General features: G+C 33.5%; 1 protein-coding gene across 1 annotated transcript in view; it reads right to left on the reverse strand.

Moving 5' to 3' along the window:
• The window catches only part of LOC128020863 (myosin-IIIb-like), a 44,205-nt gene that overhangs the window by 22,303 nt on the left and 2,486 nt on the right, over positions 1–19,416 (reverse strand). Inside the window, exons 4-11 of the mRNA XM_052607623.1 lie at positions 17,000–17,102; positions 11,099–11,201; positions 10,797–10,953; positions 9,821–9,923; positions 8,991–9,116; positions 5,798–5,906; positions 5,611–5,727; positions 584–684 (exon numbers count right to left, since the gene is read on the reverse strand). Of these exons, the coding sequence (XP_052463583.1) occupies positions 584–684; positions 5,611–5,727; positions 5,798–5,906; positions 8,991–9,116; positions 9,821–9,923; positions 10,797–10,953; positions 11,099–11,201; positions 17,000–17,102 (919 nt within the window). The remainder of the gene's footprint in view (positions 1–583; positions 685–5,610; positions 5,728–5,797; positions 5,907–8,990; positions 9,117–9,820; positions 9,924–10,796; positions 10,954–11,098; positions 11,202–16,999; positions 17,103–19,416) is intronic.

Below are 19,416 nucleotides of genomic sequence, written 5' to 3' on the forward strand. Positions count from 1 at the left end.
AAATAAAAGAGAAAAAAGAGAAAAAAAGAAAAATACAAACAGATTTCAATAAAATTATAAAAATTGTATATTAAAAATAAGTATTTTTAAATATAATTAAAAAAAATAATATTTAAAAATTTATTATATTTAAATTATTACATTTTTAGGTGTAAAAATACATGCAATATAACAAAAAAGCTTAGAATTTTTAAGGATTACTGAAAATAATTTTCATGCTTCGATTTATAAAACGCAAAAAAATAAATAAATAAATAAATAAAAATTCATAGATAGTATTTATTTTTTATGAGGCAAGACATGCTGGATGGATTTAATTTTGATGATGACACCTGTAGGTGTATAAATATGTCCAATAAAAAAAAGTCTAGTATTTTTAATGCAGCGTAATGGAAGGGAGCCACAGAAGCCTTTTATCTTTTATCTTTTGACCTTTTGTCGTTTTACTGACAGACTCAGACAAAAGGAGACTTGAACCGAACTTTTTGAAGTGTCAGTGCAAGTGCACAACTCAAGCGATGTGAAATATGTTTTCCAATACGATTATCAAACTCATAACGAAGCAGGATGAAGCATGACTTACATGGTTGAAGAAATACTGGAGCTGTTCGTTAGCCAGATTAATGCAGAGCTGCTCGAATCGGTTCACAGCGAAGTTTTCAAAGCCAAAAATGTCAAGGATTCCTGTAAAAGAGCAAACCACAAATTTCACTCATCCAATGGAAAGGAATTATTTTACAAAATAATAATTTTCAGTTTCAGAGAAATGACTGGGATTTGTCCTAACGTGCACCCTGGAGATTGAAAATGTTTCTTTTTTGAGACCCCAGGAGCCCCAATTCAGACCCAGAACAATAAAACCCACAGAAGAGGAGTTCAAAAGAGGAATCTTTATTATTACCAAACTGCAGGGAGAAGAAGAGTAGATATAAGTCATGATCTGCAAGATTAACCACAATCTGATGTGATCTGACCACCTCAGAGATCTGACCACCTGTTGAGCAGCTGCAAGAGCTTTTGGAGCACAGCAGCTGTGGTCAAAGAGTTCCCGTGTGTTCTGATTGGTGGATGATGATGATGAGTGGATAAAAACTAGAGCAATCAAATAGTGAGAGCGTGATCTGCTCACCTGGTTATGTTCGTGGATGTTGGATGAATGGAAATATTGATATTTTATTTGTTAACAACATACTTTTCCTACCTTAATTTCAGTAAATGTTATGAAATTAGAGAACTAAGACAATAGTAGCGCTGGCGGTGTCATTTGATGTGGATGTGAACTTCAGATTGTGAATCATTTGAGTCAGTTCGGGAGTTCGGAGCGGGATCGTGAATCATTTGAATCATTTCGGGAGCTCGGAGCGTGAATCATTTGAGTCAGTTTGGGAGTTTGGAGCGGATCGTGAATCGCGAATCATTTGAGTCAGTTCGGAAGTTTGGAGCAGGTTCGCGGATCATTTGAGTCAGTTTGGGATTCGCAAATCATTTGAGTCAGTTTGGGGATGGCGAATCATTTGAGTCAGTTTGGGGATGGCGAATCATTTGAGTCAGTTTGGGGATGGCGAATCATTTGAGTCAGTTTGAGAGTTTGTAGCAGGTTTGCGAATCATTTGAGTCAGTTCGGGAGTTCGGAGCGGGATCGTGAATCATTTGAATCATTTCGGGAGCTCGGAGCGTGAATCATTTGAGTCAGTTTGGGAGTTTGGAGCGGATCGCGAATCGCGAATCATTTGAGTCAGTTCGGAAGTTTGGAGCAGGTTCGCGGATCATTTGAGTCAGTTTGGGGATGGCGAATCATTTGAGTCAGTTTGAGAGTTTGTAGCAGGTTTGCGAATCATTTGAGTCAGTTCGGGAGTTCGGAGCGGGATAGCGAATCACTTGAACCAGTTCAGGAGTTCGTAGCAGGTTCGCGAATCATTTGTGTCAGTTCGGGAGTTTGGGGTGGGATCGCAAATCTTTTGAGTCAGTTCGGGAGTTCGGAGCGTGAATCATTTGAGTCAGTTCGGGAGTTCGGAGCGTGAATCATTTGAGTCAGTTCGGGAGTTCGGAGCGCATCGCGGATCATTTGAATCAGTTCGAGAGTTCGTAGAGGGATGGCGAATCACTTGAACCAGTTCAGGAGTGTCGTTATTATTCTGAAGAACAATTTGCCGAACAAATAGTTATTGATTCCATGTTTTTGTTAATTAATTTCAACTGCAGGAGCCTCTATAAAAACTCTGATAAAATAAATGATTACATGCACACTCTCAAGGGACTATTTATGATGATAGCTTTATCAGAAACATGGGTGCAAGAAGAACGAGGTGTTGTATTTCATATTGATGGATATGAATTGTATCACATTAATAGAACAGGTAAGAGATCAGGAGGTGTCACTTTGTTTGTGAATAAAGATTTAAAATGTAAACAAATTCAGTGTATAACGATGGCAATTGATGATATAATGGAATGCATTTCGGTGGAAACTGAATTGAAAAAGATTAGTAATATAATTGTTACGTGTATATACAGACGACCTGGGTCTCTGATGAAAGAAACATTTATAGAAAAGATGGATGAGGTATTGAGTAAGGTAAACGAAAACAAAACTTTTTTAGTTTGTGGAGATTTCAACATTGATTTATTGAAGAGCAGAAGTAATCCGCTGACTTTTCTTGAGTTAATGTACAGAAGAGGGTTATATCCTTTGATTGATAATCCCAGTAGAATTACAGAGCAATCAGTAGCCTAACCTTAACCGATAATGTCTGTATAAACTGCTTTAAAGAAAACATAAAATGTGGATTAGTAATAAATGATATAAGTGATCACTTGCCAATTTTTGTTACTTTTTCTTGGCAATTAAAAAGAAGTAAAGAGGAGATAGGGTGTAGACTTGTAAGAGTAAGAAACGATGATGCTATAAATAGGTTTCGGAATGATCTCCTAAATGAAGAAAATGAAAAGTAAAAGTAAATGAAAATAGAGAGCAATGGGTATCAAAAGGATTGATGAAGGCATGCAAAAAGTTTCCATTTATAAGTTTCCAAATTATTACAGTTTGTTTTATTTGCAGATGATACTAATTTCTTCAGTTCTGGAAATTATATACAGAAATTAGTAGAATCGATTGAATATGAAATGACAAAACTGAAGAAATGGTTTGATGTAAATAAGTTGTCATTGAATTAAAAAAAGACAAAATTTATGGTCTTTGGAAATTGCTTTATCCATAGATGGAGTTGATATTGAGAGAGTGTTTGAGTTTCGTTTTTATTGGTGTAATTATGGATGATAAGCTATCATGGAAACCTCACATAGCACACATTAAAAGACAAATCTGCCAAAACATTCTTGTTTTAAAAAAAGTGAAGGAGGTATTAAATAAGGAAAACAATGAAAATACTTTATAGTTCACTCATCGTACCATATTTTATTTATTGCATAGAAGTCTCGGGGAACACATATCAGATAAATATAAAACCTTTATCTATTCTACAGAAGAGAGCTATAAGATTTATTCATAAAGTTAAATATCGAGAATATAATTTGCTAAATCCAGAATATTAAAGTTACAAGATTTGGTTTAGTTTCAAACACTAATAATTTTGTTTAAAGCAAGACATAAAAAATTTTACCAGAGAAAATACAACACATTTATCAGTTAGAAAAACAGTTCAGTAGGAGAAGGTATAATTTTAAACATCAATTTGCACGTACAACAATAAAACAAATGTGTCCCTCAGTTATGGGAGTAAAATTGTGGAACTCCTTGCATGATGATCTTAAAAGTTGTAGTAATATTGTACAGTTTAAGTATAAGTATAAACAAAGTATATTCAGTCAGTATTAATATGGTGAGGTCTATGTTGTTTTTGGTTTTGCTTGGTTTTGTTTTGCTCTATATATATTGGGTCTAGTAATATTGGTCAGTATAAGTATAGACAAAAACAGAGTAAATTCGGTCAGTATTAATATGTTGAGGTCCATGTTGTTGTTGTTTCTCTATATGTATTGGATTACTTGTTGTTTTGTTGTCTGGGCATTGCTTGATTTATTATAATGCATGAATGCAGATTTTTAAACCAATATTGTTTTTTTGTCAGTGTAATTTTGGTTGTATGCTGCTTAAGAAAGGTTATTTTGCTTTTGGAATAGGGGACAGATATTATAAGATTTTATCTTCTTTCTGCTCCCTTTTGCACATGGGAATTTAAATCATTTCGAGAGTTCGGAGTTGGTTCGCGAATCATTTGAGTCAGTTCGGGAGTTCGGAGTGGGATCGCGAATCATTTGAACCAGTTCAGGAGTTCGTAGCGGGTTCACGAATCATTTGAGTCAGTTCGAGAGTTCGGAGTTGGTTCGCGAATCATTTGAGTCAGTTCGGGAGTTCAAAGCGGGTTCACGAATCATTTGAATCATTTCGAGAGTTCGGAGTTGGTTCGCGAATCATTTGAGTCAGTTCGGGAGTTCAAAGCGGGTTCACGAATCATTTGAATCAGTTCGAGAGTTCGGAGTTGGTTCGCGAATCATTTGAGTCAGTTCGGGAGTTCGTTGCGCGATCGCGAATCAGTTCGAAAGTTCGGAGCGTGATCGCAACTCATTTGAATCAGTTCGGGAGTGCATTTTGAGTGCGGTCTTTCACTGCATTATTCGGTGTATTCAAATGCATTTATGAATGCATGTGAATGATCACAAAATTCACGATATGGGGGTTAGAAAATTTTTTCTCCAAAAATCAGCATGATTAAAATGTGATATTAAGTTACTACAAACAATAATTTAATTACAAATACAAAATGTTGCAGAATAATGTCATATATTAAAGCCAAAAGAACCTTTCTGTCAAAGGGGTTCTTTCTTGTCATTATAGAACTATTTTAGCATAAAAACCCCAATGAACCCTTTTTTCTAAGAGTGTAGGTAATTGAGCATCGCAAGAGTCAATTTACCTACAATCACAAAGGAGATATGTGATTGGTAATTTTTTTTTAAATGCATCATCTGAAAGCTGAATAATTAATCTTTCCATTGATGTATAGTTTGTGAGGAGGACAATATTTGTCCGAGATACAACTATGAAAATCTGGAATCTGAGGGTGCAAAAAAAAAAAAAAAAATCTAAATATTCAGAAAATCATCTTTAAAGTTGTTCAAATGAATTCTTAGCAATGCATATTACTAATCAAAAATTACGTTTTATTATATTTACAGTAGGACATTTTTAAAACATCTTCATGGAACATGATCTTTACTTAATATCCTAATGATTTCTGGCATAAAAGAAAAATGGATAATTTTGACCCATACAATGTATTTTGCCTAATATAACCCAGAGACGTAAGACTGCTTTTGTGCTCCAGGGTCACATTTATAGTACGTCAGCCATAGAAAAACCTGTATCAGCTGAGCTAGTGTTATTTTACTATTTTTTATTTTATTTTTTATTTTAGTATACACACTTTCAGTATTTGTTTTACTTTATTTAAACTTTTTATTTTAAATTAAGTTTGAATTTATTTTTTATTTTAGTTTTAGTCATTTAAATGTTTCTTTTATTTTATAGTAGCTTTATTTGAATTAAAAGACAGACACAAGTTTCTCAGTATGAACTGGTATATTTCTCACCTATTTCACTGAGCTCCACGTCACAGTCTACTTTAGGAGCGAGCAGCTCGTTGATTTTACTGACGATCCATCCGAACACGCGGCCGTAGGCCACTTTAGCGATGGAGTCTCTGGCGTCTGAAACACACGGTGGTTAATGTGAAGTGTGTTAGACGCACTAGTGATTTCAGAGTGAGTGTGTGTGCACCTTCAGCCTGCTGCTGGTTGTGGAGTCTCTGGATGGATTCTCCTCGTGTCACTGATGTAGTGCAGGTCAAACTCTTCAGTAAATCCTCTTCCTGAACGCCAAACTGACCCTGCTTACAGAAACAAGCTCACACCGTTTTGCCAAGAAGAAGGCCCTTCTCTTAAGGATGCATCCAAATAAAACAAAATCACAGAGTGATTAGCTGATTAAAAAGATTTAATTAAACAAATAAATGCACTGCAGTTGTTAATTCACTTATTTTCTTTCACATGCATTTGAAAACACAACCACTTTCCCAAACATGCAACGAGAAGAGCTTTACAGCATTTTTGATCAAAACAACCTTTAAAAGTCCTTGCATTTTTTGTCAAAATGAAAATGTGATGGTTTAACATTTTAAAAAACAAAACATAATTTGATTTACTTACAATTTATTTACAATTCAGTTTATTTACTTTTAATTTAAAATGAAGCTTCTATAACGTAAAAGAAAAATTTAAATACTAAAACTAAAATAAAAAATTATATCAAGCTTAATTTAATTTATTTACAAAATTCATGTAATTATATAAAGCTGTTATGTAAAATAAAATTACTATATTTACTGTGCTAAAACACTTTTTAAATATATATATATATATATATATATATATATATATATGTATATATATTTTTTTTTTTCACTGAAATATTTTTATAAGTTTTTAATTTAGTTTTTTTGTTTTGTTTTGTTGTTGTAATAATAACAATGGTAACACTTTGCAATTAGGTTTCATTTCTTAATATTAATTAACTATATTAGTTAACTTGAACAAGACTAATATTTTTTATTAAACTTAGTTATTATTAAGCCCGATATTTACTAATACATTACAAAAATTAAAGTTGTATCTGTTACATTAATGTACAGTGAAATAACATAAATGTGACGATTTCTATCAACTAACATTAACAAAGGACAATAAATGGTGTCAAAATATTAGTAGATTAAACATTAGACCTTGCGGTAAAGTTTTACATTAATAATAATAATAATAATAGTATTTCTAATTAAAAAAAGCATTGCTTTGTATGAAAATATAATCTGAATAAATAATAATAATGTGAAATATGTAATACTGAAAAGAAAATTGAGCTTTGGTTATTATTTATACTATTTTTATTGTATAGCCAAATTTAAATAGTCACATAATTGTATTATAATTTTATGAAAACCTGGGAAAAAATCTTGCATCAGGAAATATAACAGTAATTTTTTTTTTCTCCAAATTGTCAATTGTCCCTCTCAAAACATGCACAAACTCTCGAGGTTAGTGTCTAGACTCTTTAAATCTTAGTCAGTTAAATCATGTAGTGCAATACGAAACAGATCAAATGCATGCACTGAACTGTGACAAAAACAAAAAAACACACTCACAAAATCAAAAACGACACACAAAAAACAGATCCTGCCATTTGGAAAGAACAATGAACGTGACCGAGACGTAAATGTCACGTAGAAAAGGTCAAGCTAATTTGTGCGTTCTAAAAAAACGCTGCGATGTTTCAACACAACTTTGACTCATTTGCATAGTTATAATAAAACACATCTAATATAATGTGCCAAATCCGGCCCATAAAGTTGACAGATATCGTTCTGCATTAACCAGAGAAATTCAGCATACAATTATTAACAGCTCCGTATCTGTATAACCCCAAATAGAGTTTAAACATAGCCGACTCGGGTGTCTTATCGTAAAACACCAGATGTAAGCAGATTCACACCTCCTACAGTTTGCTCGCAGAAGAGTTTCTTTGTGTGTGCACGGGCTGTAATTCACCGGATTCAGCATTCAATTAAGTATTTCGATCAGACTGCAATTTTCATGACAAAAAATTACAATTGGCAATGATTATTATTGCTATAATTACTATTAGAAATATAACAATTATTATAAAAATATATTAAACAAAAGGAAAATAATTGTATTAATTTTAAAATAAAATAATATAATACATTTAATTTACAGTATAACAATACTAATATTTATGATTCATAAATTACAATATGGCCAGCATTTATTGTGATAATAAGTAATAATAATAATAATAATAATAATAATAATAATAATTATTATTATTATTGTTGTTGTTGTTGCATTTTATTATTATTATTATTCTAAATAAATAAAAATATTCAACAAAAATTTATATTACTACTCTATTATTTCAATGTAAAATAAACATAATATAATACATTTTAATAATAATAATAATAATATAATAATGATAATAATAATTATTATTGTTACATTTTATTTTTTATCATTATTATTATTAATAAATACAAAATATTCAACAAAAATAAATATTAATATTGTATTATATAAATGTAAAATAAAAATTATATAATACATTTGAATAATAATATAAAAATAATGAATTATTATTATAATTATTATTTTATTCAACAAAATAATTATTTATATTGTAATATTTCAGGTAAAATAAAAATGTATAATTATTTAATACTGTTGTATTTTCTTCTTATTATTATTAATAAAAATATTCAAGACAAATATTACTATTGCATTATTTCAATGTAAAATAAAAATAATATAAAACATTTTCATAATAATTATAATTTTTATTATTATTATATTCAACAAAATAATTATTACTATTGTAATGTTTAATGTAAAATAAAATAATAAAATACATTTTATTTCACAGTACAACAATACTGATATAACATTTTTGGCAGAAAACGTTGTCTTTTTTTGGCAACAGGCTGGTAGCACATGCATTTAATTAAATCAGTTTTTGTGATTTAATAAATCGCACTAATCATTAAAGCCCATGCCTTAACCTTAACCAGAGCAATCTATATTAACTATATGAATTTCTGAATTTGCTTTGCATGTAAACTGTGCTGCATCGTCCAAAAGCATTGTGAGTCTAAATAGATCGTAAAAACCACTATACGTTTGGGCTGACAAACTATACCTCTTTGCCAATTTCATGCATCTACTTAGCATTTGAGGTTTAGGCTATTTGCATTTTGAGCTTTTATACTGACCTTCTTCACACTTCTCAAGGTGTGGTGTTAAAAATACATTTCACGATGGTTGAGACCTTTTGCATGCACCGTCACGTGTCATGTCTTCTTGTGAATTGCGACAGTGCCACAACTAACAACTAACAGGAAACTCACCGCAGTAGCTTTTAACCATCCACGTGATTCCTCGGACACCTTCAGAGCGTCACTGTCTGTCGTTTCGAAAGCGATGTTCCCCAAAGACAGAATGCCAGCTAGAATCGTCATCATGTCCACCTTTTCCTGCGAACGAGATGTGAAGGTCTGTCAGGGTCACTGCGGGTTCATGAAGCTACTTTTAAGACCTTTTCAAGATCAAGTAAAGACATTTAAAGAATATGGTCAATATGGTCTCTGAATGAAAGTGTCTTTATTATCAGTGCTTCAAAGTTTCACATCTCCATTGTGTTTTAGATCTCCAAATATAGATATATATCTCTGCTCAAAACTACTAGAATATGCAAATAACTTTTACTGTAGTCTTGCTTTCCAGTGCAAGATTTACTTGAGGAGCAAAAGGAGAAAAGACGTTTTGTTTAATGAGAAATGCATGAGTTTATTATTAAAATGAGAACAAATATCTGCCAGTGAGCAAAGGGAAAAGAAGTCCCGGACGACATAAACTTATCTTATCGTAAATCTGCAACTTTTAAAACCCCAAAATACTCATTTTGAAACATTTAATGCCAATTTAACACTTTCTGCTTAGATTTAGCACCTTTTTAATGGTTTAATTTGTGGAAGGGCTAAATTGAGACTGGTCTACAAAACAAAATCTGTAAGATGCATTTCAAACACTGCACCATTTTTAAACACCATTAACTTTAGGGTATACCAAATGATTTTTTTAAGTATGCATAGTCACTGTAGCATCTTATTTAATGAGTTAATGTAATATAAAAGCATTTCGAACCACAGGACACACACAAGGACGGGTTTGTTCTTACCTGCTCCTCAAATCCTACCATGTCCATGGCGTTAAACACTTCAGCATATTTCAGACGCCAGGCTTGAACCACGTCTTCCTTCCCAAATCTCCCATTCAAATAACTGACAAGAGCAAAAAGATTATTATAAACTTGAATAATATTGTATTGCAGATCGGTTTTAAATGCCATTTTTAACAAGCTTGAGACACTGGTTTAATTATGTGCATGGCAAGTTTTGATACGCAGATGTGTAAAAACTAATATAAAATGACTAAAACCTAATACTGAAACTAACATTTAAAAATCCGTTATTTGACGTAAAATAAATGTTAACCGACATACAATTAAATATAAAAAAACTTTCCAAAGCAATAATTATATTGCCTATTTTAACTTAGTTGTACTAAAATAAATAAAACTGAAATAAAACGAGAAACTATATAAACATAAAAAAAACAAGAAAAACTTTTAAAATGAAACACACACAAAATTAAATTTCTAAAACTTTTACAAAAAATAAATAAATAACAATGCAAAATATAAAAATAAAAAAAAGAGTCAAAATATTAATAAAAGCTACAATGGTGCGATATAAAAAAAACTGTCTTAGTATGTAAAATGCAGTTATATTATGACTGTAATAGCTAATAGCTTAAACAAATCTCTTATATTAGTCTAATATTGCAACATTTATTTTGTAATACTTTTGTGTAACTCTAGCCTTGTCAATTTAATTAATTTGTTAAAATCACTGTAACCTTGAGAGTTTTCGGACGTATCAGAATTGTGCATCACCTGACAATGTCTTGTATCAACCTTTTACACAATGAACACAGTACTAGAAACATGACGTACGTGTCACAAATAGACAAATAGAGTCATCGTCTGACACACCTTCAATAAACTGCATGGATAAGATGCTAATCTATGACCTGCGTCGTGAACAATGTTGTTGAAGCGGTTTCAAAAGCACATGACATCACCGATGACTCACCGGTAGTGTGTCGGGTCCAGGAGGCCGTATATCTCTTTATCCTCCGTCGAGATGCCGGCTAACATGAAGTAGAATATATGGAAGTTCTGCTCACCCTCATCCTGATGAACCACACGGGATTTCTCCAGGAGGTACTCGTTGATTTTGGCCCCTTTTACTAAAAAGATATCAAAACTTAGGTTGATGTTTAATAAAAGAATACTGAATTGATTTATTGGTCTGGAAACACGCCCAATGGAGGTTATATGATCCATCACGGTAAATGGGAAGTGCGTGATCTTTTCTGTCTGTGGTAAACAAACCTGAAGAGTTCTGGAAGCGGAGCTGGATGTATTTCCCGAAGCGACTGCTGTTGTCATTCATGACCGTCTGAGCGTTTCCAAAGGCCTCCAGAAGTGGATTCACCTATTCAGACACAATCATGTTAGGCAGAATCTTGTTTTAAAAAAGCATCCCAGAATGCACCACAAAACTGGTTGAGAGAACGGCGACACGTTTCAGTCACAACATCAATGTGTTCACTATAATTGGTTTTCTTGTCAATATTTCTATTTCATTTATTTTAACATGATGTACTAAAATAACAAACTGAAGCCAGAATTTCTAAAAACAGTACAACACACAGACAAGCAATATCACCGGAGGCTGTAGGTAATCACAGAGTGCTGATATACAGCCATATCGCACTGCTACGAGCGTGTTATTGCATTTATAAAACAGTTTGAAGGCACGAGTGTGTAAATACATAAGAAACAACAACAGTGTTTCTAAAATCCCTCTTTTTTACAGAACTACTTCCTTCCACCACAGATTCAAATTTCAGTTTGAGAGTTTAACAGCTGAAGTGATGTTCGATGAGGAAGGCGATATCTTTGTCGTACTGTTCTTTCATCTGTTAAGAGTGATTTCTCAGTCTTTTTGTTAACTGCATCTTACAAGCTGTTGTTAAAAGTTAAAATAACTTCCATTTCAGTCTCTTTCAATATAAAAGTCTTTACCGCTCGTAAAACTGTCTCTTGTCGTCATTTAATAGCAGAAAAATGTAACTAAAATCACCATCATGAACACCCACTACTATTATGTGTATAAATTATTATTTAATGAATACTAAAAAAGAAAAACAACAGCCATTATAAAAGTACAAAGGCAGTGCTCTGATACACAGCATTGAAGTTACATAAAATATACGTGATGAGATTTTGCACACAAAACAACAAATAATAATAATAGATTAATGAGACAAAGACTGTTCGTTAGAATTACCCAAAATGAATTATATCTCATGTTTAACCACTATAAAGACATAAGATCCAATGGCTAATTCCAAAAGATCTGGCTGTGACACAAAAACAGTATTTTTTTTTAATTATAATGGATTTGAGAGTCCGCCATTGACACATGGAGTGATACAAAAGGTGAAATGTTTGGAGTTCTGTTATCACTAGAATACTGCACTCTTCTCAGCCAATCAGATTCAAGGAACTGTTGCATAAATATACAGTATATAAACAAACATCCATTAATCAATTATACATCAATGTATTTATAATGATATAAATACATTTACACACGCACACACACACACACACACACACACACACATATATATATATAGGAACAATGTTTTAAACTGTGCTCAGTTTGACAATCTGAATTTAAATGACTCACAGTTTTAAAGTAGTATATCAATTATTGATATTTTTCATTCACTTTTTGCCTATGAGCAATAAGAGTCTCTTTTGGGACACTTTTGGCAACTTTGGCTTTGAACCAACCAGCAAGAGAGAAAACGGAAACAGGGACTCTGTCTGCTGAGTCTCATCTTTGTTTGGGAGATCCTAATACCAGTTCTTCCACTGCAGAAGGTGAGAACAAAGTTTGCTCACTTCTCTATGCAAACATACAGTGTGACAACAGATGGTTTTCTTCAAGAAAACAGTCTTAAACCACGTCGAATTGACATTGGAGCCATCTGTGAGAGTGAGAACTCTGATTGGACATTCAGTTTAGCGAACGAGTCAGTGTTGGAGAAATTAAGCAAAAGTGAAGTAAATGAAGGCGGCACCGTTCTACACGAACTACACAAGCTGCTTAAAATGAAGAAACTTTGCAATATAACTGATATTTAAAATGGTAAGCAAGCACTGGTTTGTTTCCAATTCGTATATCTGCGTATAAATCGTATTAAACCATGTTTTGGTATCTCATTTTGAATGATGAATATATATACTATTGATAACTGGTGATATAGACTGTTTAATCCTCTCAGACAGATGCAGAATGTATGCGTTAGTTTGTAGTCAGCTGTAGTCTGTGCCATGTGATCAAGTGCAGCTTTTTGGTCCAGATGCTGCAAATGCAAGACGAAAACACTGTCCTTTGAAGTCGGCTTGGTGTATCCCCGGCCTTAAAGCACATCACACATTGTAGGAACATGATGTTAAAATGTGTTATACACAAACACAAATGCAGAAAGAGAAGTCACATGGAGCAAAGGTTGCCAAATCCATGTGCAAATGGGGTCTAAGTGTATCACATCTTGATCGGCTAATATAACAGCAAGACTTTCCTGAGTCACACCAGTGGGTGAAATGCTCTGGCTGATGCAATGCTTTAGAGAGTTACGGTCACTTCCTAAACTTCTCAGATGTCTCTCTGAGCTCCCCCAGACATCCTGTCTTCCCAAAAGAGCTGTGAGAAAATGTTCATACAATTTTGGAAACATGCTGGCAACTATTTCGAGTGCTAACACATGTCAAAATCTTAGCTTAACCAATGGCAGATGGATGAAGTGTTCAGAAAACCTGCTTAAAAATGTTTTTATTACATTTGCGTGAACTAGTGATGCAGAAAGCACACACTTTACCTTTAAGAAACGATCAAACTTTAATGTTAACGAAACATCCCTATGTTTTCTATTTAAAGCTGATACCGGCCTTAATGATTTAGGATTATTTAAATGCAAAGATTCTTCTCTGCAATTAAATTTATATTTTATTTTACATAATATTTTCTAAAATAATCACTTGAAAAAGAATAAATAAATAAATAAAAAAAACATTTTGAACTGTATAAATCAACAGATTTATACTTTCATCAAAGATTTTGAGGTTTGTGGCATGAAATGTATATTAGATATTTAAAGACTTGCTTAAAATATGTATTTACTGAATGCTGTCAAAATAAACTCATAACTCTCGTTGGCCAAACAGAAAAACTTATCGGCCGATATTTACAAATTGGCCAAATATCGGCCGATAATATATCATGTGACCATTAAAACATTTAACCAATGTTTTAATGTCTCATTGTTCTCAATAGCTATGTTTTTGAATAAATTAACTAGTGTGGAAAATTGTAATATTGCATAATAAATTTGCAAATAAAGCACAATTTCCATCTCATGGTTTCAAAAGAACAAAATCGTCACTTTTTGGGAAACCGGCACAAACTATCAATAATAAAAATAAAAGTTGCTACAACCAGGGAGAGACAGAGACCTGTGGCTCTTTTTTCCTAAATAATAAATTACTTGCACCAGATGAAACACATTAACAAACACTGTCATGTTTTCTTGAGTTCAGATGCTTGATCTTCAGAGCTGTTTTTAAGTTATATCCTGAAATTCGCTTAAAAACACATAAATTATGCTTATTTCAACATTAGGGGAAAAAAGTTTACAAAATAATTGTTTATAGCATTCAAATAATGCAAACGTTAAAGCCTTAAGATAAAATGTTCTAAATTTTGGAAATTTACAAATCAACCTTTAGTAAACGTTGTTAAAAAAACATCATGCTAATGTTCCCATTCATATTAGAGAACCAGGACAACCTACTGTTCCCACAATCAAAAGGGTTGTTTTGACAACATTAATTTGTTTATGTAAGTTGATTTATGTAAACATATGTAAAGTAGATCTACTATTAAATTGCACATGAATGTAAACACTCCAGGGTTAAAATATGTAATATTTCACACTCTCTCCGCTGGAAAGTTTCGCAAACAAACATGAAAACACGACATTGCAAAGCCAGCGAACCTACAGGAGCAGAAGTAAAACCGCAACAATTATAGCAACAACAAAGATGGATATCAATACATACTGGTTTCGAAATAAGCAACCATCATGGGTTTTGTCATGAAAAAACAAGAGTTTACAGAAGTAAAGGTCACTCAAAAACACAGAGTCATTCACCACTTTTTTAAGCAACTCATTTCATCAGAACTGATGCTAGGAAAGCCTATGATGTGCCAAGAACTGGACATCTCCCTGTCTGACACCAGTCTGCAGATTTCAATGATCTGAAGCAACACAGGAAACTTATCTTACCTTAGTTTATACCTGGTGTTTATTGAACAATCAAACCTGACACATTTCTGACTACGTATTGCAATCGATATTAAAGTTAGCCAACCTGCTGCTAAAGACCAAAAGACGCGACGTGTGCAATGGTGTTTTGTTATGCTTACATTGGAGCAGTGGCAGACATGATGAATATTAGCATATTATAGCTTGGAAATGTGTTTTATAGGATCGTCTACGGCCTATAATTACAGATCTGAGCGGGTCAGAGGGTCAAAGATAAGAACGATGCCAATTCCCATGAAATCACAACACTAGACTGTACTGGGAACAAACAGAAATAACCTCTACCATGAACATCTGTTCCTCAAACTAAACCGAGACCTCAAAATACTAAAATATTGCTGTCGCACCCACATATGTGACTCTTGACCACAAAACCAGGCTTAAGTCACTGGGGTATACATTTACATTTGTGCATTTAGCAGATGCTTTCATCCAAAACGACTTGCAGTGCATTCAGGCGATACATTTCTCTGTTTACCCACTGGTGTGACTTTTTTAAACAGCCTAAAACAGCCTGATTTGCTATTTATTATTATTATTATTATATATGGATTTTCTCATTTAAAGCACATTTGATTGGATAAAAACGCCTCAACTGCAAGATGAGCAATCAGTTTCATTAGGCATTTTCCTGGAAGAAACCATTTTTGCATATGCATATCTGCTTAATCTTTTAGTTTTACACTAGAATGAAGATGCAGGGTTTCTCTAGGTTTCATGAAGGAATATTAAGACTTTTTCCAAGACCATTTAAAGACCATTTAAAGAACATTTAAGGAACAAATTAAAGGGTACCTAATTTATCAATACACGTTTAACACTTTAAAGGTTGAAAATACAGCTTCATACAGATTTGCATTACATTTTACAAAATAAACATGATATTTGATATTAAATTAACTTTTACTGTACCTTCTGATGACACTGCAAAAAAGATGTACTTCCTTTGTATTTTGTCTTGCTTTCCAATGCAAATGTCTAAACATTTTTAAATCAATAAAAAAGAATTGCAAAAGACAGAAGATAACAACACTTTTTTTTTTAAATCAGTCAAAATAAACTAAGTTTTGTATTAAAGCAAGAAATAATTTCTACCAATGGGTTCAAAAACATTAACGTAACTCCCCATTGACATTCTTGTTTTAATCATAAACTCATCATTTTGTGCAAAAACAAGACTTCATATCGTTATTTTGCATATCAAGCAAATGTATCTTGATTTAATGATGTTTAGGTATTTGTATTGGAAAATAAAACAAAAATACTAAAGAAAATATTCTTTTTTACATAGCCTGAAGTCGCTTTGGATAAAAAAAAGCATCTGCTAAATGCATGAATATAAATGTTTTTATTTTTGTTTTTGCACTGTATGCAACATCTAAAGCCATGACTATGAATTTAAGACTTTTCTGCTCTGATTTAACACCTTTTCAAGGCCTTAATTTCTGAAAGGGTGAATTAAGACCCTTTTAAGATATTTTTAAGAGCTTTTAGATACTTGCAGAAACCCTGAGACGACCTCAACCCAAACAGACATGCATGCACTACAAGCCGTAAAAGTCCAAGTCTAATATCATGGGCTCTTTAAGCCGTTTCCAAAAACATATTATAACAAACAAATTAAACACACCCCATATACCCACCATTTGAATATGTCAGAAACCACACATGTGCCTTTAACACACAGACGAGCAGTGGCCTCGAGGGTGGGGCTAGTTTCACCTTCCTGTGTGTAAATCAAACCCCGACCACCTGAACGCAGCACGCAATCACTTCTGGTTGAAGTCTATTCTGTGTAAACCTGGTGGCTGTATTCAAATGAGTGCCGTACCTGCAGGATCTGCTGCTCCAGCTGTGAGTTGGCCTTGCACAGCTCCATGATGTGTTTCAGCAGCAGTTTTGTGCTCTCAGTTTTCCCCGCGCCGCTCTCACCGCTGCGGGACAGAGATCAATACAACATACAGCATCAGACTGTGAGCGCTGCAGAGAAACAAACACTGGTTCACAGAGGTCAAAGAGCAAACAGAAACACGTCAACTTTAAAAAACATTCAAAACATTACACACACAGATGTTTTACTTTTCAGTTTCATCTTGTATCTATCTATCCATCCATCCATCCATCCATCTATCTAGTATCTATCTATCCATCCATCCATCCATCTATATTGTATTTATCTATCCATCCATCCATCCATCCATCTATCTAGTATCTATCCATCCATCCATCTATCCATCTATCCATCTAGTATCTATCCATCCATCCATCCATCCATCTATCTATTATCTATCTATCATCCATCCATCTAGTATCTATCTATCATCCATCCATCCATCCATCTAGTATCTATCCATCCATCCATCCATCCATCTATCTATTATCTATCTATCATCCATCCATCTATCTATTATCTATCTATCATCCATCCATCCATCTATCTAGTATCTATCTATCATCCATCCATCCATCCATCCATCTATCTATTATCTATCTATCATCCATCCATCTAGTATCTATCTATCATCCATCCATCCATCCATCTAGTATCTATCCATCCATCCATCCATCCATCTATCTATTATCTATCTATCATCCATCATCTATCTATTATCTATCTATCATCCATCCATCTATCTAGTATCTATCTATCCATCCATCCATCCATCCATCTATCTAGTATCTATCCATCCATCCATCCATCTATTATCTATCTAGTATCTATCCATCCATCCATCCATCTATCTATTATCTATCTATCATCCATCCATCCATCTAGTATATATCCATCCATCCATCTATCTAGTATCTATCTATCATCCATCTAGTATCTATCTATCATCAATCCATCCATCCATCTAGTATATATCCATCCATCCATCTATCTATTATCTATCTATCATCCATCCATCCATCTAGTATCTATCTATTATCCATCCATCCATCCATCCGTCCATCTATCTAGTATCTATCATCCATCCATCCATCCATCCATCCATCCATCTAGTATCTATCTATCTATCATCCATCCATCCATCTATCCATCCATCCATCCATCCATCCATCTAGTATCTATCTATCATCCATCCATCCATCCATCCATCCATCTATCTAGTATCTATCTATCATCCATCCATCCATCCATCTAGTATCCATCCATCCATCCATCCATCCATCTAGTATCTATCTATCATCCATCCATCCATCCATCCATTTAGTATCTATCTATCATCCATCCATCCATCCATCCATCCATCTAGTATCCATCCATCCATCCATCCATCCATCTAGTATCTATCTATCATCCATCAATCCATCCATCCATCTATCTAGTATCTATCTATCTATCTATCTATCTATCTATCTATCTATCTATCTATCTATCTATCTATCTATATTGTGTTTATCCATCCATCCATCCATCCATCTATCTATCTATTTAAATCGTAATGGTACAAAAAGTATAATTTTTACAATGCAAAATTGTTTACAGTATGATCCAAAATTGTTCTTGAGGTTTTTTTAAGAGATCCACCCACAATCCAACGTCTAGAACTAATCAATATTAGTCACAAAAAGGTGCATGACCTCTGCTCTCATTTTAGAGTCAGTATATATATTCTTGGGAGCTACACTAACATTACGACATCAAACATCAGCCCGTCTTTCCAAATCTAGCAGCATGATTAATTATCGATGACACAGGCATGTTGTCATCGCACGCGTTAAAAGCACTGGGCTTCTCTGAGGGTTGTGGCTTTACTGTTCACATGATCAGAGAAGCATGTTGCCCAGAGACGGTCAACTTTCTGTCTTCTGATGGTCTGCTTGCACTGCTCCATTCACTAGCGTTCTCAAAACTCAGGTAATTTGATAATACCTAGAATATCAAAATCAACTGCGCGCGACAGATCCTTTTCCTGTTTGGCGCCTAAACTCTGGAATTACCTACCTAACATTGTTCGGGAGGCAGACACACTCTTGCAGTTTAAATCTAGATTAAAGACCCATCTCTTTAACCTGGTTTACACATAACATACTAATATGCTTTTAATATCCAAATCCGTTAAAGGATTTTTAGGCTGCATTAATTAGGTAAACCGGAAAACTTCCCATAACACCCGATGTACTTGCTACATCATTAGAAGAATGGCATCTACGCTAATATTAGTCTGTTTCTCTCTTATTCCGAGGTCACCGTAGCCACCAGATCCAGTACGTATTCAGACCAGATGGTGGATCAGCACCTAG

The sequence above is a fragment of the Carassius gibelio genome, chromosome A10 (genome assembly GCF_023724105.1).
Source record: "Carassius gibelio isolate Cgi1373 ecotype wild population from Czech Republic chromosome A10, carGib1.2-hapl.c, whole genome shotgun sequence".
Lineage (NCBI taxonomy): Eukaryota > Metazoa > Chordata > Actinopteri > Cypriniformes > Cyprinidae > Carassius > Carassius gibelio.